Below are 27,842 nucleotides of genomic sequence, written 5' to 3'. Positions count from 1 at the left end.
TTGCAGTGGTTGCGCAAGTCAGACTTTCAAAATTATTGTGGCATACATGTTGGTTTAAAGTTGTCCAACAAGGGACTGGAGTGATAGTACAGTGGGTAGGGCATTTGTTTTGCACACAGCCGGACCCGGGTTCATTTCCCAGCATCCCATATGGTTCCCCAAGCACTCCTGGCTCTGCACTCAGGAGTAATTCCTAAGTTCAGAGCCAGGAGTAACCCCTGAGCATTGCCAGGTGTGACCAAAAAATAAATAAAGTTGACTAACACGGTTGTTACTCTTGCAGGATGGCGTCCAATTTAAATCAAGATGAATTGCCTGGACTATCTGATGTTATTAGTGCTGACCCAGAGGTAAGACCTTCAGAAATAAATTTTGATGCCATTAAGCTTGATCTCTCACATAAATTTTCCTTAGTTGTTTCGAACAATGAGGTGAGTACAAGAAAAGCACTGTTTTGAGTATCTTAGTTGAGTGGAAATGTGTGTCTACATGGAAATATGGTAGATCTAGAATAGAGCTTTACTGGCTGGATTTTGGGTCGGAGAGGTAGCTCAGCAGACTGAATGCATCGTTTGCATGCAGGAAAATTGGGTTAAACTCTGGTCTGACATGGTCACAAAGCACCACCAGAGTACAAACCAGAATGTAGCCCCTGAGCACCACCATTCCCCAAAAAATAACAGTAAAAAATCTGTAGATTTGAGGCAACCTTCCATTTTAGTAACTTTTTCATGATTTACTCCCAATTGAGATACCATGATTTACAGTACTGTTGATGTGTTCATTGTTAATAGTAACTATAAATTTTTTTATTTTTAAATTTTTAAATTTTATCTTCATAAAGCTATTCACAATAATTGATTACATTCAACAGATACATCAGGTGGTGTATCTTTAGACATCTGGGGAGGAAAAAGTTTTCCAATTAAAGGATCTAGTCACTTTTTATAGATTCTGTTATGAGTGTCTCTTATTACCCACTTCTCCTCCTCTCCCACCCATTCATTTTCCAAATTAGGAATATGGAATTGTGGTGCCAGAGATTGAAAAAGGGTTAGTCACATGCAGGCAAGTGCCTTATCCCTCTATAATGTCTTTACAGCCCACTTTAAAGAAAGATGACCCATGAAAAGCCCTATTTTGTATCTTTAAAATAAAGTTATCTTGCTCCCTTTTTTTTGTTTTTTAAGACAAGCAGTTTGGAACCCACAGATTATCTCCAAGTTTATCTTCGAGTGAGACCATTCACACAATCAGAAAAAGAACAAGAGACTCAGGTTTGTGTTGAGTTTGCTTGGGGTTTATTCTTTTACTTTTTGTATTGAATGGACAAAATACCATTATTTTCATTTATTTGTTATGTTTCATTTTACGTGTTGTGTTCTATTTAGGGTTGTGTTTATAGTTTAGACTCCCAGACTATTATGCTGAAAGATCCTCAAAGCATCCCTGATAGGTTAAGTGAGAAAAGTTCTACGCAGATGGCACAGAAATTCAGTTTCTCTAAGGTAGGTACACTGGAAAATGTGAACTTGAAAAGTCTTCTTTTAGGAGAGGGAAACTTTGGCAGATTTATTACAAAATTGTGTATATAGACTGCTCTGTGTGTGTGTGTGTGTATTTTGTGGTTGTGGAACTTAGATCTTAAGCACCAGTACTTTTTTTCTCAAGTCTAGGACTCAAATGCCAAATTTAATACATGTATAATGGTAGTGAACAAATCAGTGTGTGGTCCTTAAACAATTTTATCAAGTATATTTGTAAGAGTTAGGAATACGGTACTATATTAAGAATGAATCTTCTAAAACAAATTATTTTAATTTTTAAAGTATGAGTGACGAATGGGGAGGAATCCATTGTAACTATTAAATTTTTCTTTATTTTTTAAATTTTTAAATTTTTGGCGCTGCGCACGCCTCACCATGTGCCTGCAGCCGCCGCCTGCCGTCCGGTGCTCCCCGCTGCCGCTGCTGTGTCAATCCTCCATCTGGAATTGAAGAGGAAGCTGCTGAAAACTGTGTACCTAAACCGAAAGTGACTGAAACTGAATATGATAGTGACAGTGATGATGATGAGGATGATGTTCATGTCACTATCGGAGACATTAAAACGGGAGCACCACAATATGGAGTTCGTTCCAGATTTTTCTGTAGCTTTGAATGGCTGTCTGCATGAGATGCTGAATCCAGAGTAAGCCAGCAGCTTCCCTGCTAAAGAAAATAATTTATGATTCAGCCAAAGAGAAGGACAACATGGAGGGCGGGATCCACAGATCCCGAAGGAAAAAAAAAAGAAAACAGGTTCCCAAAAGAGCCGAGATCATCGGGAAGTCCCAGATGGGGTAGGTACCGCATCCCGCCTCCCCCAGATGGAACCCCGGTGACCAGAAGCCTCTACAACCACAGCTCGAGTATGCGGGAACTAGGACTTTTTCTCAAATCTACTGGGACTACAACTCTCAGGTAACCTCAGATTCCGGAAGTCACGCCCACAGCCCGCCCCCCAGCGCCATCTTTACAGCATTCAGCCAAAGAGAAGGACAACATGGAGGGCGGGATCCACAGATCCCGAAGGAAAAAAAAAAACACGTTCCAAAAAGAGCCGAGATCATCGGGAAGTCCCAGATGGGGTAAGTACCGCATCCCGCCTCCCCCAGATGGAACCCCGGTGACCAGAAGCCTCTACAAGCACAGCTCGAGTATGCGGGAACTAGAACTTTTCCTCAAAATCGCGTGGCCGCTTACGCGGCCGCACAACATCTCTCTATATACAAAGTGATCCATGGGAAGTAAACCACCCAACGTTTCTCTCTGAAAATCATAGTTAAGTTTGGAGCACAGCCACAGCCCCAGAAACACAAGGACTTAATGCAGAACCCAGCTGCTTGGAGCAGAAAAGTGAACGGATTATGTGTTAATCCAGGCCATCATGTCTGCCCGGAAGGGAAAGGGTGTTGCCCCATTTGCCCTCCTCCCTCTGGAAAGAAAGATGGTGGCCACATGGGAGCCTCGTGGACAGCAGGTATGAGCCGGGGGTGTGGGGGTGACTAAAACCTCATGGGAAGGGGGGCGTTCCGGTCCGTCCTTCACGCCCTACCGAGGTCACCAGTTGCCCCCAGCGAGCGGCTCTCCAGCACAGCCACGGCCCCAGAAGCAAAGGGACTTAATGCAGAACCCGGCAGCTTGGAGCAGAAAAGTGAATGGACTATGCATTAATCCAGGCCATCATGCCTGTCCGGAGGGGAAAGGGTGTTGCCCCAGTCGCCCTCCCCTCTCTGGAAAGAAAGATGGCGGCCGCATGGGAGCCTTGTGGACAGCAGGTATGAGCCGGGGGAGTGGGGGCGACTAAAACCTCATGGGAAGGGGGCGTTTCGCTCCGCCCTTCACGACCTACTGAGGCCACCAGTTGCCCCCCACTAGCAGCTCTCCAGCATGGCCACGACTCCAGAGCACAGAAACCAATTTCTTAACTATCTGACTTTCAGTAGAAATACTTCCAGGGTCAATAAGTAAAATAGCAGAAATCCAAAACCAACATTTAATTCTTGAACCCAGCTATAGGAAGCAAATCACTTCACAATGCTTTTTCAACATGTCTGATTTGGGGGGGGGGGGGGGTAAACTCTAAATAATAGTGGTGAATCTTTTATTGAAACAACGAATCTAATCAAAGCAGATAGAGTGTTAACTAGAATTCATCTGCCCCACAGGGACTGGGAGGGGTGGGGGGTGGTGTTTTATTGGGGTTCTTCGTGGTAAAAAATAAGTATTGTAAAGGGAAATGTGTTTGATATTTGCATGACTGAGACCTAAACCTGAAAGTTTTGTAACCTTTCCCACGGTGATTCAATAAATAAATAAATAAATAAATAAAAATTTTTTATCTTCATAAAGCTATTCACAATAATTGATTACATTCAGTATTTCAACTCCAATCTCACCCCCATTATTTGAATTTTCCCACTACTACCCAAGCCTGCCGCACAAGCAGGTGCTAAATTTAATTTATTTTGTATTGCTTGTTGTGAATAGTATGAGATGTTGCATGGCCACGAAAGTGGCCTCGTGCTCCTAGAATTCTAAAATTTTAAATATTTGTGATTCAGAGGCATCTCTGTGGTGCCTTCCAGGAAACCAGAAGGGCAGGGATATGGGGGGGGGGGGGATTGCCCATTCCTGACTTCATGAAGCCTGGGGTTTCAGTCACAGTTCCTGCATTCCTGGGTATTAGCAGATTCATTCTCATGCAAGGGGAGCTCGCTTGGGAAGAACCTGTGAAGGTCGGCTGTGAGCGTGGCGGGGATTGGGTTCTGGAGGTTTGAGTCTACTCGGGTTCATCTGGGGCAGGCACATGGACACACCTGCCCGCCTCCTAGGTGGCCGGTGGAATCAGCCTGGTGAGTGGTAGGGAGATATCTATCTCTGCAGCATGCTGCTCTTTTCTAAGGTTCATTTGTGAGTCCTGAAATTTTCTTTAAAGGTCTTCTTTTTAAAAATTTTTTTAGGTTTTTGGCCCAGAAACTACGCAGAAGGAATTCTTCCGAGATTGTACTCTGCAGCAAATAAAAGGCCTCTTGAAAGGAGAAAGTCAGCTGATTTTTACTTACGGGCTAACAAATTCTGGAAAAACATATACTTTTCAGGGTAATTGTTTTATTTATTCAGGAAAGAATAAAGAAGAACCAATACAGATTTTTATATACTTGTTTATAATTATATTTTCACTACCTAGTATATTCCATTTTTAAGTATATTGAATATGTATTGCTAGTGACTTTTAATTCAGTTTGGGTTTTGGGGGGTTTTTTTGGGGGGGGTTCACACCCAGCAATGCTCAGGGGTTACTCCTGGATTTGCACTCAGGAATCACTCCTGGTGGTGCTCGGGGGACCATATGGGATGCTGGGAATCGAACCTGGGTCAACCACATGCAAGGCGAATGCCCTGCCCGCTGTACTGTTGCTCCAGCCCCCAGTTTGATTTTTTTTAATTAGTACAACTACCTATATGGGGCTGGAGCGATAGCACAGCGGGTAGGGCGTTCGCCTTACAAGCGGCCAACATGGCCGACCCGAGTTCGATTCCTCCGCCCCTCTCGGAGAGCCCGGCAAGCTACTGAGAGTATTCGATACGCCAGACACAGTAACAACAAAGTCTCCAATGGAGACGTTACTGGGCCCGCTTGAGCAAATCTCTTTGGGGCTGGAGCGATAGCACAGCGGGTAGGGCGTTCGCCTTACAAGCGGCCAACATGGCCGACCCGAGTTCGATTCCTCCGCCCCTCTCGGAGAGCCCGGCAAGCTACCGAGAGTATTCGATATGCCAGACACAGTAACAACAAGGTCTCCAATGGAGACGTTACTGGGCCCGCTCGAGCAAATCGACGATCAACGGGAGGGCCTTTACCTTTACCTTTACCTATATGAAAGAGTTTGATGATGAGGGGAGTTGAAGAGAGATAAGGTGCTTGCTTATCTAGCATTTAGCTGACTCTGATTGTATCTCTTGAGCACCTCCAGGAATGATCTCTTAGAAAAAAGTCAGGACTGGGTGTGCCCTGAAAAAAAAACCAAAAAGAGACGTAGATAATACTAAAAATAGGGAACTAGAGAGGTAGTAATGCCAGTAAGACACTTGATTTACAGTACTTGAAGTTCTGTGCTACATAAGATCCCTCTAAATACCACCAGGAGTAATCCCTGAGCACAGTGTCAGAAGTAAACCCTAAACACCTCCAAGCACTGTCACATTGTCCTCCCGTTGTTCGTTGATTTGCTCCAGTGGGCACCAGTAACATCTCACAACAAATTGTGAGACTTGTTGGTATTGTTTTTGTGTTTTTGGCATATCAAATACATCACAGGTAGCTTGCCAGGCTTTGCCATGAGGGCGAGATACCCTCGGTAGCTTGCCGAGCTCTCTGAGAGGGGAGGAGGAATCAAACCCGGGTCGGCAGTGTGCAAGGCAAACACCCTACTTGCTGTGTTATACAGCGGGTAAACACTTCCAAACCAGAAAAAAAATCAAAAACAGAAACCAGTAAAAGGATTGATACAACATAGTGAATTAAGCAGAGCAAAGAAGCAAAAACATTTTATATTTTATAATTATGAGTGGTTGCACTTTTTAAGTCTTGCTCTGAGTGTAAAGTTTCAGGTTTTGTATCAGAATAATAGTTTAAAAAGTGTTGATTGTACAACAGAGACCAGAGTGAAAGAAAAATTAGTAATCCTTTAACTCCTTGCTTTTGCTGTAGGGTTTTGTTTTTTTGTTTTTGTTTTTGTTTTTTTGTTGTTTTTTTTTTTTTGGCTATTGGACTGGAGCGATAGCACAGCGGTAGGGCATTTGCCTTGTGCGCAGCGGGCTCGGCAAAGCTGGGTTTGATTCCTCTGCCCCTCTCGGAGAGCTCGGCAAGCTACCGAGAATATCTCACCCACAGGGCAAAGCCCGGCAAGCTACCCGTGACGTATTCGATATGCCAAACACAGTAACAAGTCTCACAATGGAGACATTACTGGGCCCACTCGAGCAAATTGATGAACAACGGAAGGACAGTGCTACCGTGCCTATTGGTGACATAAAAGGACCCCCGATAGTGCAGAAATTCTTTTCCTTCACAGTACTCTGAGAGAAAACAAGACAAAAATTCTTTCTACAGGCACGAAAGAGAATGTTGGCATCCTGCCTCGGACTTTGAATGTACTATTTGACACTCTTCGGGGAAGACTATATACGAAAATGAATCTTAAACCACATAGAGCCAGAGAATATTTACAATTGTCATCAGATCAAGAGAAAGAAGAAGTTACTAGCAAAAGTGCATTGCTTCGGCAAATTAAAGAGGTTTGGAGTTGTCTTAGTATATAATATACACATTATAGCCTTTTTAAAGCTCCATCATTTGTTTTAGCCTATAGTGGAATGTATGATGGTAATCGGGGCTATTGGGGGGGGGCAGGTTTTGTTGTTTGGTTTGGTTTTTGGACTACACCCATTCATGCTCAGGGTTTACTTCTGGTTCTGCATTCAGGAATTACTCCTGGTAGTGCCCAGAGGACCATATGGGATGCTGGGGATCAAACCCAGGTCAGCTATATACAAGGCAAACGTCCTACCCACTGTACTATCGCTCTGGTGCCCTTAAAATTACTTCTTAATTGTAGAAGTAATTTGCATGTGTAAAATATAAAGTGAACATTTCTCTTCCTAAAGAACAAAGTTACCAGACTAGAAACTATTCATATTATACAGAAAGAACTTACAAAAAAGTTTTTGTATGTATTTTTGTGTTTTATTTTTTTTTTTGGTTGGGGGGGCCATACCCAGTGATGCTTAAGGGTTACGCCTGATTCTGCACTTAGGAGTTACTCCTGGATGTGTTCTGGGGACCATATAAAATGTTTGGAGTCAAACCCATGTTGGCTGTATACAAGGCATGCGCTCTCTCTGCTCTACTGCCTCTCCGGCCCCCGTGTATCTAGTTTTGTAAAAGTCTTTAACAGAATATTTTCTATAGGGCCAGGGCGATAGATAGTACAGTGGGTTGGACACTTGCCTTGGGATTGATAGAGATTTTCTTTTTTTGTTTGTATTTTTGGGTGGTTTTTAGTTTTGTTTTGCTTTGTTTTCTGACCTTTACCAACTGCAGTCAGGGCTTACTCCTGGGATCACTCAGAACCATATGGGGTGCCAATAATTGCATGCAAGGCAGGCACCTTACCCAATGCACTATCCCTGGACCCCTTTTCTAGGGGGTGGGGATCATAGCCATTGTTACTCAGAGGCTATTCTGGGCTCTGCTAAGAAGTGTTACTCAGGGGACCACACATAGTATCAAGAATTCAGACCAGTAATTTAGTACTTTTTGCTGCAACAGTATAGAAGGCTAAGTGCCTAGTCCTGTCCTATCTCTCCAGCCCCCCCTTTTTTGAGGGGGGGAGGAGTAGGAGATGCTTTGGCCATATCTCCTGTACTGTCTCTCCAGCTTTCCCTTTATGAGGGGTTGGGAGTGACTTGGGTCACAGCCTACAGTGCCCAAGGACTTTCCAAGGCTCTGTGTGCAAGAGTAACTCCTAGCAATACTCAGGAGACCCTATTTGGTGCCCAGAATTAGAACCAGTGTTGGCAGAACGCAAAGTACATTCTGTAACCCCTATATTGTTTCTCTGGCCTGAGAATGTATTTTTTTAATTGTCTGGAAAATTTAGTAGATCAACTATCTTAACATGGTTTTAAAGTTTTTTTAATCTTTTATTTTCAGGCTGCTATGCATCATGACAGTTATGATGCTCTTCATGGTAAGGAGTCCTTTTTCACTAATCTTTAAAATGTGTATTGTCTGAAGAAATACATGAAAAGCTTTTAAATTTTAATCATTCCTATTGATTTAATTTCTTTAGTGACAGTACAAATCTAGAAAATGATACTTAGAATGAAATGTCAATCTAAAGTTTTATTTAGAGCATAAATAGCCCTTTACTAGTTGGAATATCTTAAATTCACAAGACAGTTTTTTTCTTTGTCCTTTGACTTTGGTTTCAGTTTGGTTCATTAGAATATTTCCAAAAGGAAAAGAAAGATAAGCCAAACTTTAGTTGACAAACAGATATCTGTTTCATCTGAAATCTATGAGCTGCTTTTAAATGATTAAGAATACTTAGTTTTCAAGTCTAGGAGGCTTGTTCTATCCTGTTATCTTGTTTTTAATGAGTTGCTGAATTGTTGTGATTATCCTTTTTAAAATTTTTTGTAGGGAGTTTGACGAACTCTTTGAGTACTTCAAAGTTTGAAGAATTTATGAAAGATTGTGAACAGTCCTGCTTGAACATGGATGATAGCATAAAGTTTTCTATTTGGATTTCTTTCTTTGAGATTTACAATGAATGTATTTATGACTAGTTTGTTCCTGTATCTTCTAAGCTCCTAAAGAGAAATATGCTACGCCTTTCTCAGGATGTAAAGGGCTATTCTTTTATAAAAGGTATAGTAATGAGTACTTTTTATTTTATTTATTGATTCAAAGTTCCTTTCTAGATTTTGTTAAAGCTATAAGAAATCAAACCAAGGAATAGATCGATAGTACAGCGGGTAAGGAATTTGCCTTGCATGCAGCTAACCTGAGTTTGATCCCTGACATCCCCATATGGTCCCCCAAGCACTGCCAATAGTTATTCCTGAGTGCAGCGCATTAGTAACCCGATCATAATGATCCCCCTCAAAAAAAATCAAACCAGAAATTGAAATTATTTTATTCTTTTAAAATTCAAGATAAAAAGATTGTGTTTAGGAAGTATGTTAATTAAACCTGAATATAAAGGGCTCTACTTGAGTGTTGCCATAGCGTTGCCAAATATCCCTAATTGGATTCACAAGTGGGAAAAGCTGTGAGTTTTCATATTATTCTGCCCTATAACAGTGTCCAAATTGACAACTATCAAAATGCTATTCTCCCAACCTGCTCCAGCCCCTGAACAGGCCATTTTAAATGCTTAGGTAGGGGCCAAAATGATAGTATAGTAGGTTGCCTTGCATGCAGCCCACCTGGGTTCAATTCTAGGAGCCCCATGTGGTCCCAGCACCCACCGGGAGGACAGAGACCCACCTACTCCAGCACAGAGCCAGGAGTAGGCCCTCAGCATCTCTGGTATGGCCCAAAAACAAAAAGAAAAATAAAGTGACCTGTTTTCAGAGCAGTGGTCAAGTGCATGTTTTGATAGTGAGGCCCTGGATTTGGCTCTTAGAGAGAGGGAGAGAAGGAGAGGTGATAGAAAATCCTACTCACAGCGTCAATACCTATGTATCAATACTGTCGTGACTTAGTACCTGCATATCTATATAAATATGCACACTAATACATGCATGTATATTTATGCCTCAGATTTTATTTACAATAAAGTATAACCTTTGTAGTAATATAATAATTTTGATTTGGGGGCAATACTGGGCAGTGCTCAAGGACTGCTCCCAGCCTAGTGCTCAGGAGTCACTCTGCAGTGCTTGAAGGACCAGGTGGTGCTAGAGCTTAAGCCCTGTGCTCTTTGTCACATCAGCTGTCTCTCCAGTCCCACCTTTTTTTAACTTAATTTTACATAATACTGATTATGACTGAGTAAATTTTGTTTTATGACTGCCTAATTTGAATCTGCATTGTCTCACCGCTATAGGCTTAAGCTGTACTGTATTTTTCTTTTATGTTCTGGATTCTACTTCTAAGGAAAAGATTTTCTGTTTGTCAGACTATTTAAGAACTTTAACTTTGTCACCCATTGCTTCTTTTGCAAACCACAACACCCAATAGGAGAGAGAAAACAAAAGGAAATTCCCTGCCACAGAGGCAGGGTAGGATGGAGGGGATGGGGGGTGGGAGGGATACTGGGATCCATGGTGGTGGGAAATGGGCACTGGTGGAGGGATGGGTATTTGATCATTGTTTAATTGAAACCCAAGCACAAAAGTTTGTAAGTCTACAACTGTACCTCATGATGTCTCACTAATAAAAATTAAAAAAAAAACTTTGACTTGATGTCTGTGACATTATGTCTTCCTTTTCTATACCTTCTAATAAAATAGTGAAAAGCTGAGTTGATTCTACCTCTAGGGCATATATTTATATGACTTTATGTTATATGACAAATGCTGTGTGTTTTTTTATCTGTACCTTCTTTATTTTATCAAGATCTACATTGGATTCAAGTGTGTGATTCCAAAGAAGCATACAAACTTTTAAAACTAGGAATAAAGAATCGGAGTGTTGCCTTTACTAAACTGAACAGTGCTTCAAGTAGAAGGTAAAGAAGGCATCCTTTGGCATAAACCCAAAGCACCTAGACTATTCTATGCTAATTTAAATAAAACTAATTAAGATTAAAGTAAGTAGGAGGTTATCTGCTGTTAATTTTTTTCACAGATGTGCAGAATACTGTAACATGAATTGCACTCTAAAAATAAAACTTATCAGGAACATTTATTCTTGGATTTACTAATTTGTCTCCCAGGTGCTTTTCTTTATGTTAATATCTGAGCTTATTCCTTTCAGAATTGCAAGTATTGGTGAATTTTTTTTTGCAGTTATCCCATGAACATAGCTTTTCTGCAACCTGGGTTTGCCCAGATCTTGAGGTTAAGGGAAGAGGGAAGGAGTTAGAATGTGAGACAAAGTTAAAACAAGTTTCAGCAATGAGATACTTCAAACAGATTTCTCTTAAGATGTAAATAATCCTGTCCTTCTTTTCTCAGTACATCGTGAGGATATATAATCCAGACAAGCATATATATAGGTCAAATGGCATAATTCTTAGAGAACTGTGTATAATAAATACCATTTAAACTAAGAGTATGATCTTTTGCAAGCAAATTGAGATTTTATTGTTAAGGCATGTGGGCTAAGTGAAATGAAAGATTTCATTTTATACGGGTGGATGTTATAGGTGACACCCAAGTACTGAAGTGAGCTCTCTGGCAGCTAGTTAGAATATATACTACTGGAACCATGACTCGTATCAGGACATAAATAGATTTCTTATTTAGTTAATTGCCTCCTAGAATATTTTAATGCCAAAATTACAAATAAAAGATAACATTTGATCTTTCTTTTAGTCACAGCATATTTACTATACGAATATTGCAGATCAAAGATTCTGAGATGCCTCATGTAACACAAGTCAGTGAGTAAGTTGGTCATACTTTAAATTCTTATTATTTTGAGTTGTTCTGTTTGAAAAGCCTTTAAAGTTATTTTTGTTATTTTTTTCTTTCTTTTTGGTTCACTCAGACTGTCATTGTGTGATCTTGCTGGTTCAAAAAGAAGCATGAAGACACAAAATGAAGGTGAAAAGTTAAGAGAAACTGGGAACATCAACACTTCTTTATTGGCTCTGGGAAAGTGTATTAATGTTTTGAAAAATAGTGAAAAGTCAAAGTAAGTGTTATAAGTGTTACTAGCATATTTAGTATTAAAATACTTAAGCTTTTAAGAAGTTCTTTTTCCTTTGTGGAGGGCTCACATGGGGGGTCACACCTGGTAGTGCTGGAGACTACTTCCAGCATTGCCAGCTTCAAGCACTACTCGGAACCAAGTAGTAGATGGAAACTGGGGCCCGGACATGCAGAACATGCATTATTCCTTTGAGATATCTCCCCGACCCAGAAAGTTTTTTTTCTTAACCTGTTTTTTTTTATGTAATGACAATGGCTTATGATTGCTTTTTTTTTAATGATAGAAATAAAACACAAGAGCCAGAGAGATGTACAGCTAGTTGGGCACTTGCCTTTCACGCAGTCAACCTGGTTGATCTCCGCATCACGTATCCCCTAGCACCAATAGGGGTGATTCCTGAGCATAGAGCCAGGAGTAACCTGAGAATCAATGGGTATGACCCAAAATCAAAAAAAAAAGGAGAAGAAGAAAGGAACACAGTCTCAATGTTAGTGATTTGCCAAGTAAATAAAGGTTTTCATAGAAAATACATGTCAGTAGCTAATAAGCTTTTCATGATGCTGGTTTGTTCATTATAATTATGCTCTAGATGTGACTGATTTCTGCCTAAGCATTTTAGGTTGAGTAAATTATGAATTAGTCTTCATCACTAGTAGTTACAGTTTTTGGTTTTCAGACTACACTCAAGATGAAGATTTGGTTGAAGATCTAGAAAAAAATGAAGAAAAGCCAAGTATGGAAACTGAACTAACTGATGATGATCTAGATAAAACAGTAGAGGAAGCCAATATAAAAATAAAAGTACTTGTTGCCAGGGCTGTACAGAGAGTACAGTGGGAAGGGCATTTGCTTTGTATGTGGCCAGTCTGGATTTGATCTCTGGCATCCCATAGGGCCTCCAGAGCCTGCCAGGATTGATTGCTCAGCACAGAGCCAGGAGTAAGCCCTGAGCAGGGTGTACCCCAAGAGGGAAAAAAACCTACCGCAAAAGTTCTACTTGTTGTGTTTATTAATTTTTGTAATGAATATTTTTGTTCATAATAAAAATATTTAATAAATCTTATAAATCTTACTTTCTAGGTATCTGTAATGCGTGATGAAGAGAAATTAATGAGGGTTAAAATTAATGAACTGGAGAAAAAGAAAAACCAGGGTTCCCAGGAAATAGATATGAAACAGCGAACCATTCAGCAACTTACGGTAAATTTTGCTTTTAAGAATGGCTTGAAAGGATTCTGTTGGCTTGCTCTTCAAGCCCGTGTTCGCCCTGAAACACATCTCTGCCTCTTTGCTTCCTTGTCTCCCATCTGGGGAAGCTGTATTCTAAAAACACACCGCTTTTCCTCCCCTCACATCTTTCTAAATAAGTTTCAATAAAAACTGTCTTGTGGGCTGCAATAGTAGTATAGCATTAGGGCACTTGGCTTGAATGCAGCCAAACCTGGTTTGATCACTGGCAATCCCCTATGTGGTATCAGGGTGGTGTGGACCTCCTGCATGCAAAGCATATGCTCAGCCCTGAGTTGTCTCCTATCCATAAAGTATAACGGGTTTCTTCCCATTACACTTCCCATTCTTCCTTTTTACCAAAGTGAAAGTCCCATTGTTAAGTATTTCTGTGTGTTTTAAGTTATATTTTAATTTAATTCATGTTGCTTCATTTTTCAGGAGCAGTTAAATAACCAAAAAGCAGAAGAAGCTATTCAACAGTACGAGAAAGTATGCAGAGGTCAGAAACAAATCCCTGATTCCAATAATAAAATGCATTTATCCTTTCTCCTTCAAGTCCATATTCTCCCTTGAATATGTACACATCTTGCTTGCTTGTGTCAGTGCGTCTTAGTTTTTTTTTCCCCCACTCTGGAGAGGAAATATTTCTCCTTTGTTCTAAGTAAGTTTTGTTCAGTAAAAATCACCTTGTAGGGCCAGAGGGATAGCACAGTGAAGAGTACATTTGCCTTGCACGCAGCCAACCTGGGTTTGATCCCATATGGTCCCATTATCGATCCCCTGAGCATTGCTGGTGTGACCCAAAAAGCCAAAAAAATAAAAACTATCTTGCTTCACTAAAAATATATATTTATTCCCAAATTTTCTTCTTTTAAGGAGCCAGAGAGAGAGAGTATAGGGGTTAAGGCACTTGCATAGCATCTGGCTAATCCTGGTCCAATCCCCAGCACCACAATGATCCCCTGAACACCCCCAGGTGAGCTCCTGTGCGCATAGCCAGCAATAGCCCTGAGCACCACTGGGCCACGGCCCCTACCCCTTCTTAAAAGGACATTGCCTGTTGGATTATGGTCCTCCCTAATCCGTTATAGTTTTGTTTTGTTTTTAAAGAAAAAAAAAACTTGGGAGCCATTCGTGGCTCTGCTCAGGACTTACACCTGACTGTGCTCAGGAATCCCTCCTGGAGGGACTTCCGGGACTATATGAGGTACCGGGGAACAAATCAGAATTAGCCACATGCGAAGCAAGCACATTAACCCCTGTTCTGTCTTTCCTGTCCTGTACTGTCTTAAATGTAACTGGTATACAGATAGGAAATAAGTGCAAACTATCACGAAATATTTCTCATCCATTGTTTTTCCTGACGTTTATGTGTCATTTTTGTCTCTAGTGTGTGATGTTCTTCTTTCCACTTACCACTTATTCTCATATGTTCTCTCAAGAACATTTATTCTCTAAACCTTTCCTCCTTGAAAGTATTCCAGAACATTATTGTTCTAAGTGATTCTCTTTCTGATGGTAAATAATTGATTGTCCATTTGACAGTCATTTATTCTACTGTGGTAACACATAGGGATAGCTATCTCTTTTTCTTTTTCACTTTTGTTTTTGTTTTTGGGCCACACCCTGGTGTGCTCCTGACTCACTCCTGGTGATACTAGAAGACTATCTTCCATGCTGGAGATCAAATCCTTGTCAGCTTCTTACAAGGCAGAGCACCTTACCTTCTATACTATGTCTCCAGTCCAAGATATCTACCTCTTAAATGTATTGAAGTTGTTTGATTTGTTGCATATTTCTGAATTGTTTTGTGATATGTTATTTGGAGGCAATAACATTATCTTTTTTTCCCTTTACTGACCCTACATTTAAAATTATAGGTGGGGCTGGAGCTATAGCACAGCAGGCAGGGCGTTTGTCATGCACCACCGACCCGGGTTCGATTCCCAGCATCCCGTATGGTCCCCTGAGCACTGCCAGGAGTAATTCCTGAGTGCAGAGCCAGGAGTAACCCCTGAGCATCGCCGGGCATGACCCAAAAAGCTAAATAAATAAATAAATAAAATTTTAGGTGATGGTCATTAGTTAGTATTGCCACTTTATTAATTTGAAGTGAAATATAAAGTCTGTGCTTCTAATTGAGTGTGAAATGTAAAGATAAAGAAAGGGTTCGGGGGCCAGAGTGGGGAGGGCATTTGTTTTGCATGCAGCTGACTACGGTTCAATCCTCAGCATTCTATATGTTCCTCAAACTTCGCAAGTAGTGATTTCTGATCACAGAGTCAGGAGTAAATCCCAATTTTGGTGTGTGTCCCCAGTACCAAAAAATAATTTAAAAAATAAAGGAGTGTCTTTGAATAAATTTATGATTAGTAACATAGTATGAATCTGTTTGTAAATCATGCTTATGAAGGAAATGAATTACATAAAATTAAGACTTCTTTAATAATCCTTAAAGGAATTCTGTTTTATTAGCACTCCTGGCAGTCTGGTGTCAATGGAATGAGGCACAGCAAATCATGTATACGATTTGTTGTAATTCTTTTGTTTTAACTTCTTTATGTGCCCTTAATTAAGGGAATCATATTTGAAGATTTGTGTCATTTTTAATGTCACTTTTTTTTCAGGGGGTAGGAGTTCAGCTACACTGGTGATGCTTAGGGATTACTCCTGGCTTTACACTCAGGAATTATTCCTGATAGAGCTGAGGAAACTAAATGGGGTACCAGGTATTGAACCTGGGTCAACCTGGAAAGCACCCTATCCACTCTGGCACCCAGAAACAACTTTTTTTTGACTGTTTGGGTCACAGTCAGTGATGCACAGGGGTTACTCCTGGCTCTGCACTTAAGGATTACTACAGGCGGTGCTCAGGGAACCATAGGGGATGCTGAGAATCAAACCCAGGTCAGCACGTGCAGGCAAACACCCTACCCTCTAGTACGGCGGTAGTACAGATAGTACCCTACCTGTACTATCACTCCTGTCCCCAGAAACAACTTTAGTAAGACTTGTGGCACTGTCATTCTAGAAGAGCAGAAGTAGCAACTATAAAAGTAATAAGTATTCAGCAATGACAATTTTCAAGAAGAAATAATTACATGTCAGGGAAATGGCTAAAGGGGCTTGCCCCAGTTCAGTCTGGCAACACGTCGTTCCCCATGCATAGAGCCAGAAATAGCACCACCGGGTCTGGCAAAAAATACCAAAAATTGAACAGATTTAAAGGAAAAATATTCCTGTGATTTCTTTTTAAGATTGGGGCTAAAACTGTTTTTAGGAGGAAAAAGTCTTAGTTTTTTAATGTTAGTATTAAAAATAATAGCTTTGTCAAAATAATCCTGTCAAAAGTAACAGTTTTTCTAAGTTTCATGATTTATGCTCAGTTTTTTTTGTTTAAAAATTTGTTTTCCTTTTTATTTTTGCCATCATTCTTGTATATATCTGTACAGCTGATATTTATTTGATCTATTGTTTTCGGCATTTGTCAGTATTGAGGATTCAGTAACAAACAACTCAAAGTTTCTACCTATATGGAATTCACATTTTTTATAGTTAATCAAATTACATTTTAACTTTAGAACTCAAAAAGTCAATTATCTGGATAGTATGTATTAGTACTGTTTCTAAAAAATATTCTCCCCTAATTTTTTTGAACCTAGGTCAGCCACATGCAAGGCAAGCACCCTACTTGCTGTAGTATCACTTTTGCCCCTAAAATAGTTTTATCTAAGTAAAATTGTATATTAAAAAAAAAGATGAGGACACAGACACAATAAGTGTCAAAAGCTCAGTAAGCTTCAAAATGAGTTATAGGTATGATTTTTTTATCTGTACTTGACTATTAGAGGAAAATTCAGTGAATGTTTTATTATTAACTTAAATGTGGGTGATTTAAGAGCTAGAAATTGTTAGTATATAGTTACAAATATTTAATATATATTGAAATAATATGAAGAGAAAATTTTTTAATTTATTTATTTTTCACTGGCTTAAATATCACAGGGCCAACCAAACATCTCTCATTAGGGCTCTCTATACATCTTGGGTTAATTTCTCAGGGAGGTTTCCCCGAAGTGGGTTCCTCAATCAAGATTTGGACTTTTTTTTTTAAGTTTGGCTTTTTTAAAATTCAATTTAATTAATTTATGTATTTGCGTTTTTGGGGGGGTCCCACCCGGCAATGCACAGGTGATTACTCTTGGCTCTGCACTCAGGAATTACTCCTGGCGGTGCTCAGGGGATCATTGGGATGCTGGGAATCGAACCTGGGTTGGCCGCATGCAAGGCAAACGCCCTGCCCGCTGTGCTATCGCTCCAGCCCCTGGAGAGGAAATTTTCAAGATACAATGTTAAGTTGCAGTGTTTCTGTCAATAAGAATTATTTTTCAACCAAGTCTCACCTCTGTCCCATTCTTTATATCATCTTAAATGTTTAGATCAATCAATAGTATGATCATATCACTCAATGCATCACTTTTTTTTTGAGAATTACAGGCTGTTTTTTATAATATTGGCATGTATTTTGGGAGCTGGAGCAATATGTCTACAGTGTGTAGGGCTCTTGCCATGCACACAGCTGACCTGGGTTTGATCCCCAGCATCCCATATGGTACCCCCAAGCCCCACCAGCAGTGATCCCTTGACACAGTCAGAAATCATCCCTCAGCACTACCAAGTAGTGCCCAAAGACAAAAAAGTAATAATTTTTTAAGATTGGCATATTTTAAAATATAATATACCTGAACACTATGTAGTGGGTAGTAGTTCCTTGTAGTAGTTCCTGAAAGTTCCTTGTAGTAGTTGTTCTTCCCTAAAAACTTAACGTGTAGCTCTGGGAGTTGTATCAGTTGTATCAGTTCTCCTTGGTCTCTTCTTCTGGGCTTTGGTGATTTCTTGTCTGTATCCCACGTGTATTTTAAAACAATTTTGTTTTTAAATCAGAATTGGAGAAATTGAAAGAAAGGTACAAAGATCTGGAAACCAAAAAAGATCAAAGGTCAAATAAAGAACTTAAGGATAATGAAGATTCACTTAGTAAAAAGCTCAATAAGCTTCAAGATGAGTTACAGGTATGAAATTTATCTGTATCTGACGATTGTATTTGCATTAGAGGAAAATTCAGTGTGTGTTTTATTATTAACTTACATATGGGTGAGTTAAAAGCCAGAAATTGTTAGTAATAGATATTGAAATAATATGGAGAAGAAATTTTCAAGATACAGTGACAAAATGTCAACGTAAACATAATGATTGGGTCTTTTTTTCCATAATTTCAGGATTAATCCTTTAATTACCTTTTTTTGTCTTATTGCCTGTTCTTCATTATCATTTCTTTTTTTATTGACACTCCACACAAGTATTTCCCTCATCCATTTCACCATAGTGCTGTCACACAATCAAAAAAGAGACCTCTGACTTTTCCCCCCATTTCCCTTCTTTTTTAAATTATCTATTCATTTATTTTTGTTATATTTATTTATTGAATCAGGGCTGGAGCGATAGCACAGCGGTAGGGCGTTTGCCTTGCACACAGCCAACATGGCCGACCGGAGTTCGATTCCTCTGCCCCTCTTGGAGAGCCCGGAAAGCTACCGAGAGTATCTCACCTGCGTGGCAGAGCCTGGCAAGCTCCCCGTGACATATTCGATATGCCAAACACAGTAACAACAAAGTCTCCAGTGGAGACGTTACTGGGCCCGCTCGAGCAAATCGATGATCAACGGGAGGGCCTTTATTGAATCACTGTAAGAAAAGTTACAAAGCTTTCAAGATTAAGTCTCGGTCATACAATGATCAAACACCTTTCCCTTCGCCAGTACTCATTTTTCGCCACCAAGAACCCCAGTATACCCCCCTCCCACCCTTCCCAATGCCTGTGAGGCAGATGATTTCTACTTAACTCTCTACTTTGATTACATTCATTATTTCAACAAAAGATGCACCATTATTGTTTAGAATTTCCCCCCAACAATCAGAACTGCTGAAAAGGCATTGTGAAATGCTTTGTTTTCTATAGCTGGTTTTGAGAACCATATGATGTCGCGCGGCCACTATTGAGATTTTGGATTTCTGATATTTTACTAGGTAAGTCTGGAGGGATTTCTGCCAAGAGCCAGATAATTACGAGATTGGTTTCTGTGCGTCTGGTGTTGTTTGCCAACTTCTTTGTTTTATTTATTCATTTTTCACATACAGGTGTAGCCATGTAATAATTGTTTATCACTTCCTATTTCATTGATTGTACTTAGTATCTAGCTATTTTACTCCAAATGGCACAATTTCATCTTTTCTAATGACAGTGGAATTCTTAATGTATGTACTTTAGATTCTTTGTCCAGCCATCTGACATTAGGCATCTCAGTTGATTCCATGTTGGTAACTACAGTGAATAATGCTGCTGTACATAGAAGAATGGATATATCTTTTCAAATTAGTTTCCATTTTCTTCAAGCAGATGCTTAGGAATGTATATCTATTTTTTACTGCTTCCTCATCAAACACTGCTATGGAGAAGATGAGCATTAGGAAATCATCTTGACTATTATAAATCTTTCAAATTTTAAGCAAGAAAAGAATATAACATATGAAAATACAATAATATATTCGAAACTATAAAGAAGACTATCTTTGTCTTTTTCATGTTCTGCTTCATCGTACTGTATAGAATATAACATGGGGTTCTCTTTTTTTCATGGGATTTACAAAATACTACATAAGTTTTTATACATTTTGTTAAAAGTAGATTCTAACTAATTTTGAGTTAAAACATTAATGTTTTTAATTAATATTAATTAACATTTAAAATGTTTTTTAAGGATTGGGGATTTAAATCTGCATTCAGTCTCTAGAGTCAGAAATTAAGAAAAAAACAAAGAACTACTTTCTTTTGTAATGTGCTTATTTACTTTTTTATTGTGAAAAACTCAAAAGCTGCTAGAACATCACTAGTACAGGGAAAACATACTAATTGTGAGAGTTCATATAAGGAGTATTAGTATACCTTTCCTTATTCTTTTTTTGGTGGGGGAATCTTGGGAGGCCATATCCAGCAATAATCAGGGGTTACTCCTGGCTCTGCACTCAGAAATTACTCCTGGTGGAGCTTGGGGGACCATATGGGATACTTGGGATCAAACCCTGGTCAACCTTATGCAGAGAAAATGCCATATCTGCTGTACTGTCGCTCCATTCCTATTTTGTTTTTTCTTTTTTCTTTTTTTTTTCTTTTTTGGGTCACACCTGGCGATGCACTGGGGTTACTCCTGCCTCTGCACTCAGGAATCACCCCTGGCGGTGCTCAGGGGATCACATGGGATGCTGGGAATCGAATCCGGGTCTTCCACGTGCAAGGCAAACACCCTACCCTCTGTACTATAGATCTAGCCCCTCCATTCCTACTTAGAATTATTCTAAAATGATGAAATCACATATCTTAGAAGTATATTTTATAATCCTGGAATGAACTGCCATAGTTTAACTAAAACAGTGATTTTAGAAGTTTTAAAACAGCGCCAGAGCAATAGTACAGTGGGTAGGGTGTTTGCCTTGCATATAGCCAAACCTAGGTTTGATCCCCAACATATCATATGGTCACCCCTAACACCTCCAGGTATAATTCCTGAGTGCAGAGCCAGGATCAACCCCTCAGCACTGCAGAGTGTGGCAAAAAAAGTTTTAAAACATGGAGGAGCGCCAGAGTGATAGTACAGTGGCTAGGGCATTTGCCTTGCATGCTGTTGACCTGGGTTCAATCCCCAAGACTGTGAATGGTTCCCTGAGCATTGCCAAGGGTGATTCCTAAGTGCAGAGTCAAGAGTAACCCCTGAGCATCGCCGGGTGTGACCCAAACACTAAATAAATAAAAAATAAAACAACAAAAAGTGGGAAAAGGACCAAGAATGCCCTGAGTTTAATCCCTGAACCTCCCTTGGCCTCCCAGACACTGCCAGGAATGACCTCCTCAACTACCAACACCACCTTATGTAAGAGTTATGTAGATCGATTGGGTTGCTTTGGTTGTTTTTTTAAGACATAGTGGTTTTTGTTTGTTTTCTTTTTGGGTCATACCTGACAGTGCTCAGAGGTTACTCCTGGCTTTGCACGCAGGAATTACTCCTGGAGTTGCTCAGGGGACCATATAGGATGATGAGGATTGAACCACCAGGGATTGAACCCAGGTCAGCCGCATGCAAGACAGATGCCCTACCCACTGTACTATTGCTCCGGCTCCAAGACATAGTGTTTTTTGTTAAATCAAGTTTTACTTGAATTTTAGGTACTTTGGGCAATGGGGGACCAGTGGTAGAGGCTCACCTGATGGTGTTCAGAGCTTATTCCATGTTGCATAAGTGCAGAACATTTATAAGCATTATAAAAATAGATTATTGGGGGGCTGAAGGCTATATGTAGCTGTGCTAAGGAATTACTCAGCTCTGTGCTCAGGGAACCTGATGTAATCCCTGAGGTCAAACCTGAGTGAGGCTTATGTAAGCGCCTTACACACTGTTTTATCCCTCCAACTCCTAACTGTATTATTTATCTATACAGGAATATAAGCAGAAATATAAAGCTGATAGAGAGAAATGGTTGGAAGAAAAAATGATGCTAATCATTCAAGCAAGAGAAGCTGAGAATCTAAGAAACAAGGAAATGAAAAAAATTGTTGAAGACAGAGAACGTTGTTTAAAGCAAGTGGTTGGTAACAATTATACATTCTCTGCATGTGTCTCCTCTGCTTTCTCCCCCTTTTCTTCTTTGCTGTTGTGATTGCTCTAAGGCCCTGTGTCTCATACACTTTGGTTGCAGTGCTTACACGCAGTTGGTTATGGCACACTGGAGATCGCAGACTTTGTTGTGGTGCCAAGGATCACAAACTGCAGTGCTGCTGGGATTACGCTCAGCAGCATGGGGGTGGCACTAGGGACCTCCAGGTTCTGCCTCAGACCCTCACGAAAGGCTCTGAGCCGCATCTCCGGGCCCCATCTGCTTTCTCTTTTGCAATGCAGTTTACTAATCCCTAAGAGGATTTTACTGTTCCAGTTTTTATCTTTCACTTCTTGTCCCAAGTTCACTTTTGCTCTTTAACTTTTTGCAGTTCATTTTGCAAGTTGGGGAAACTTTTAAATGTAGTCTGGAAATAGTACTAAAAAATCTATTTTCTTCTCCAATGTTACCGTGATTCTGCTGTAAAAGTTTCTACATAATGAGTTATAGATTCTACTAGAAGCCAGTTCATTAGGACATTTTGTTGGGGGGCGGGGGTTAAGCTACACCTGGCAGTGCTTAGAGTTCTGGGATTTGGGTTTTTGGGTTCTTGCCTTCAAATCCTGCACTCCAACCCTTTTGAGCCATCTCCCTAGCCCAGGACTTTTTTTTAAAGTCAGCTATACCATTTCTACAAAACCCTGGTAGAAATAATGTTTCATTTTATGTTGACCAGCTAATTATTTTTTTGAACAGTGATTCCATCTTAACTTGGGGATTTTTAAGTATTTTTTAACTTGGATTTTTCCCCTTCTCTTTTAATGGAAAGGTTACTCAGAAACCCAGTGTTGCTAATCAGAAAAAAAGAAGTTGGTGATTGATTCTAAGAAAATTATCAGACAATACTTTAATATTAACTTTATTTATTTATTTATTTTGATTGTGCATAGTCAATCTTTAATTCAGAACCAAATAGCATACTTATAGAACATCTGAGGGGGTCTGAGGTACAGAACTGCACATATTGTGATTTACCATTTACAGAGGTCAAGCGTTTCAACAGAGACAATTCTTTAGGGGGAATTAACTCAAGGAGACACTCTGCCTGAGGCTATACTGAAAGATTCGCTCAGGGGCTATATGCATCTGTGTTGCGTTTCTCTTTCCCTGCTCGTACACATTAAACAAATTAAGTTTACGTCTTATTGATATTTGAAGTTATTGATACACACAGTAACAAACATTCCAAAACTTACTTCTCTGGGGTCCAGGAGCTAAGGTTAAAAGCTGGCTGGGATCCAGCTTTCTGGGGTTAGAGACTGCGGCAACTGAAGCTTGAGTCAAGTAATTATGACGGATGCCCAGGAGTGAAAAAATATACATATATATGTACATATATATATATATATTTTAATGTAGGCGTGCTGCTATTTATTCAGCCACTGATTATGCTGATTGAATTGGGCATGAACTCCATTAATATAACTTTAAATTAAGAAATACATATATGCTTTTTAGGACCAGGGTGATAGTACAGCAGATAGAGCGTTTGCCTTGCTTTTGGCTCCGTGCTCAGGGCTCACTCTTGGTTGGCTCGGGCGGGGGACCCTAATGGGGTGCCAGGATCAAACCCAAGTTGGCTGACTGCAAGGCAAGTACCCCACTTACTGTACTATTGTTCCATCCCCATTTTGTTCATTTTTTAAATTTCATATAAGTGAAAATATATAAAATGGCCTAATTTGCTCCTGCTTTCTTCATTTTCAATGTCATTTTTACTCTACTGGAATCCTCATATAAATTACTTTGAATCTGCTTTTCTCTATACACACACAGAAGTTGCCCTAGGTCTGGTGGGGAGGGAAATAGGGAGGGGGGGCGGGGCTCAAACCCAGGCCTCACAAGTGGAAGAGTCGTGCTCAACCGGGAGCCACATGCCACATCCACAACTGCTGGAAATTTCACTAAGAATTATATCAGCTTTAAAGATCTGTTAAGGAAACTAACATCTTCGCACTGTTAAACCTTTGTCCTTAAACACACAGTATGTACTCTCTTGGGGCTGGAGGGATAGCACAGCGGGTAGGGCGTTTGCCTTGCACGCAGCCAACATGGCCAACCGGAGTTCGATTCCTCTGCCCCTCTCGGAGAGCCCGGCAAGCTACCGAGAGTGTCTCACCCGCAGAGCCTGGCAAGCTCCCCGTGATGTATTCGATATACCAAACACAGTAACAACAAGTCTCACGATGGAGACGTTACTGGGCCCGCTCGAGCAAATCGATGAACAATGATGTACTCTCTTGATTTATTTGTGTCCCCCTTAATTTTGTTTTTTCAGTATTGCTTGTATATTTCATGTTTAGATCTTATATTTTCCTCAAGTTTTCACTATTTCATGATTGTTCTAACCCAGTTTATTTTTACTTTTCTAACGTTTGTTACAATTTATTGTTGTCATTTTACTGCAATTTTGCCCACTCACTTCTTCTCTTTGCTTTTTGGGGGGATGAGGGTGTCACACCCAGCGATGCACAGGGCTTACTCCTTGCTCTGCACTCAGGAATTATTCCTGGAGCTGCGTGGGAGACCATAGGGGATGCTGGGGATTGAACCCGTGTCAGCCTTGTGAAAAGCAAATGCTGTCCCTACTGTTCTATTGTTCTGACCCCATCGCTCATGTTTCAGGTGTTGAGCAAATGCAGATATTAATTTAAATCTGTAATTTTTTTACGTGAACAAGGGGAGGCGGAGCAAGGCAAAAAGCCCTCTGTGCTGTGCTATTACTCCGACCCCGAGGATTTTTTTTTTATGTTAAAGTGTTGTTTGATAAAGAGGGAGGGCATTTGCCTTGCACAAGGCTGACCTAATTGGATCCTCCGCTTTCTGTATGGTCCCCTGAACCTCGTTGTAAGTAATTTCTGAGCGGAGAGCCAGGAGTAACCCCTGAACATTGCTGGGAATGACCCAAAAAAACAACAACAAAAGAGGTGAACAAGTGGCCAAAGCAATAGTAAAGTGGGTAGGATGCTTGACTCGCATGTGGTCCCAGGTATGATCCCCTATCCTGTATCCCCCAAACCCTCTAGGATCACTGCCAGGTGTGTCACCATAACCAAACAACAAATAAAGAGGTGAGCAATAAACTGATTTTTAAATTTTGGACAGATAGGGATAAAATTTGTACATGAACATAGTGGACATATTCTGTCATTTAGTGGACATATTCTGTAATTTGTTTTACAAGGAAATATTTTATCTGGGCTTTCTGATTAGAAAATGCTTACGGCACAACTGACAGAGAAAGACAGTAACCTTCAGAAGTGGCGAGAAGAACGTGATCAGCAGGTTGCAGCATTGGAAATACAACTCAAAGCTCTTGCCTCCGGTAACATACAGAAAGACAATGAAATTGAACAGTTGAAGAAGAGCGCCATAGAAAATTCTAAAACAGTCAGTAGACTTTTGTTCTTCTCATTCATTTTTTTTTATTAGTGAAGCACCATGAGGTACAGTTGTAGATTTACAAATCTCTGTGCTTGGGTTTCGGTCATACAATGATCAAATACCCATCCCTCCACCAGTGCCCATTTTCCACCACCATGAATAATATCCCCCCACCCCCCCTCCCACCCTGCCTCTGTGGCAGGGCACTCCCCTTTGTTCTCTCTCTCCTTTTGGGTGTTGTGGTCTGCAAAAGAGGCATTGAGTGGCAAACATGTTCAGTCCATAGTCTACTTTCAACATGCATTTCCCCTCCTGGGAGGATCCTCCAAACACCCTTTATTTGGTGCTCCCTTCTCTATCTGAACTGCCCTTTCCCCTAGAATACCCGGCTGGCCTCTAAGCTATGGAGTAATCCTCCTGGTGTTGATCTCAGCTATTCTTAGGTATTAATCTCATATTTTGTTGCTTTATATTCCCCAGATGAATGCAATCTTTCTATGTCTATCCCTCTCTTTCTGACTCATTTCGCTTAGCATGATACTTTCCATATTGTACCACTTGTATGTAAATTTCATGACTTCATCTTTTCTAAGAGCTACATAGTACTCCATTGTGTAGATGTACCAAAGTTTCTTTAACCAGTCATCTGTTCTTGGGCACTCAGGTTTCTTCCAGTTTCTGGCTATTGTAAAGAGTGCTGCAATGAACAAACAAGTGCAAATGTCACTTTGACTACACATTTTTGCCTCTCTGGGGTATATTCCCAGGAGTGGTATCGCTGGGTCAAATGGGAGCTCAATTTCTAATTTTTTGAGAAACGTCCATACTGTTTTCCAAAAGGGCTGAACTAGTCGGCATTCCCACCAACAGTGAAGGAGTGTCCCTTTCTTGCCACATCCGCGCCAGCAACAGTTGCTTTTGTTCTTTTGAATATGGGCCAGTCTCTGAGGTGTGAGATGGTATCTCATTGTGGTTTTGATCTGCATCTCCCTGATGATTAATGATGTAGAGCATTTTCTCATGTGCTTTTTTGCCATTTGGATTTCTTCTTTGAGAAAGTTTCTGTTCATTTCATTGCCCCATTTTTTGATGGGGTTGGATGTTTTCTTCCTGTGGAGTTCAACCAGTATTTTGTATATCTTTGATATCAACCCCTTGTCAGATGTGTATTCGGTGAATATCCTTTCCCATTCTGTAGACTGTCTTTGTATTTTGGTCACTGTTTCTTTGGAGGTGCAGAAGCTTCTTAGTTTAAGATAGTCCCATTTATCTATCTCTGTTTTTACTTGCTCGGCCAGTGGCGTGGCATCTTTGAAAGTACCATTAGCCTCAATGTCATGGAGGGTTTTGCCAACTTTGTCTTTAATGTACCTTATTGCCACACCATCAACGGTGTCGCCCGCGTAGCAACATGTTACGGGGGAACCTGGGCAGGCCTCAGGTTCCTGGGAATGGGAGGTTCGCGGCCCACGGGTCTATGCCTCCTGCAGCCCCCCTTGTTTGCCTGGGCCTAGCAAGCACCCATGACGCTTCTGGTATGCGGTTCTCTAGCCTCCCAAATGGAGCTTTTAATATTTGCCTGCCAGTCTTACTTTTAGTTTAAGTATCGACTACTGCAGAAAACATAATCACTAACCACAGGAATGTAAGGAAATAAGTTCATGGTTTTAGGACAATAGGAATATAGGAATATAAGACTGGGTTAAGTCTTATAAGAAGAGGTGCTATAGTTGCAGTTTAAATTACTTTATTGTCAGTTACCTTAGCTCATGGAAAAGAGGTTTTAAATAAAGTCAGAGTTCATTTTGAAGCTAGACAAAAGCAGAGCCAGTCAAGACCACTGAAAGTTATCTTTAGAAGAGTGCCAGCCTCAGCTTACAATGCAGTCATTAATGAACAAACAGCAGGCCTACGTGTGGGAGAGAGGGGATGTTGAAAGACCCCTATGCCCTCTTTTGCAAACATCAAACCCCTGCACGTACACTGCAGACATCGGCCCCTGCACGTGCACCCCGTAATTCATTAATGTGACAATGCTAAACACAGTTTGTTAACCTAATGACCTTCCCTGTCTCTTTAATGTACTGACCTGGTTACAAAAATAAAGCAGAACTTGTATTGGGAAAGATAAGGATAAAAGAACTCTGTAAACTGGATTGTGGTTAAACACCGTTGAACATGAAAGGCCTATGTAAAGATTTACGAGCGGATGCCTTGTCTCAATGTAAAGCAGACCCTGTACCGTTTTTGGGAACTTAATGAAGAGACTAACATAATGTCTGATAAGGACCCCTGGTTCTTTGTTCTGTAACTGTATAATAAGAGGAACTCTGGGCTCAATAAACTCGCAGCAGCACTCAGCCTCTCTTGTGTTGGTGTCTGTCTGTCCATCGCGCCGAATCTCCTGCTTTCCTGCGGACCTTCTCCCCTGTTTTCCCCTCAGCCTGGTGGTCTTCGACCGAGGCAGTCTGCAGCATTCCCCTGAGCACCGCAAGGGGTAATTCCTGAGGGCAGAGCCAGGAGTAACC

At 40.5% G+C, this 27,842-nt stretch overlaps 1 protein-coding gene across 1 annotated transcript; it reads left to right on the top strand.

Moving 5' to 3' along the window:
• The first annotated feature begins 284 nt into the window (after window positions 1-284).
• On the top strand, window positions 285-27,625 carry LOC130035001 (kinesin-like protein KIF20B). Its single transcript, XM_056126492.1, is given in 18 exon segments — window positions 285-431; window positions 1,191-1,277; window positions 1,392-1,508; window positions 4,505-4,643; window positions 6,658-6,842; window positions 8,260-8,296; window positions 8,752-8,979; window positions 10,675-10,786; window positions 11,595-11,666; window positions 11,770-11,916; window positions 12,588-12,735; window positions 13,015-13,134; window positions 13,603-13,663; window positions 18,109-18,236; window positions 21,715-21,861; window positions 21,973-22,077; window positions 25,144-25,320; window positions 27,500-27,625. Coding segments are annotated over 18 exon segments (2,283 nt in total).
• Window positions 27,626-27,842: the final 217 nt, after the last annotated feature.

The sequence above is a fragment of the Sorex fumeus genome, unplaced genomic scaffold, assembly GCF_029834395.1.
Source record: "Sorex fumeus unplaced genomic scaffold, SorFum_2.1 ptg000063l, whole genome shotgun sequence".
Lineage (NCBI taxonomy): Eukaryota > Metazoa > Chordata > Mammalia > Eulipotyphla > Soricidae > Sorex > Sorex fumeus.
The sequence above is the reverse complement of the archived record's forward strand: the minus strand, read 5'-3'. Positions and strand labels throughout refer to the sequence as shown.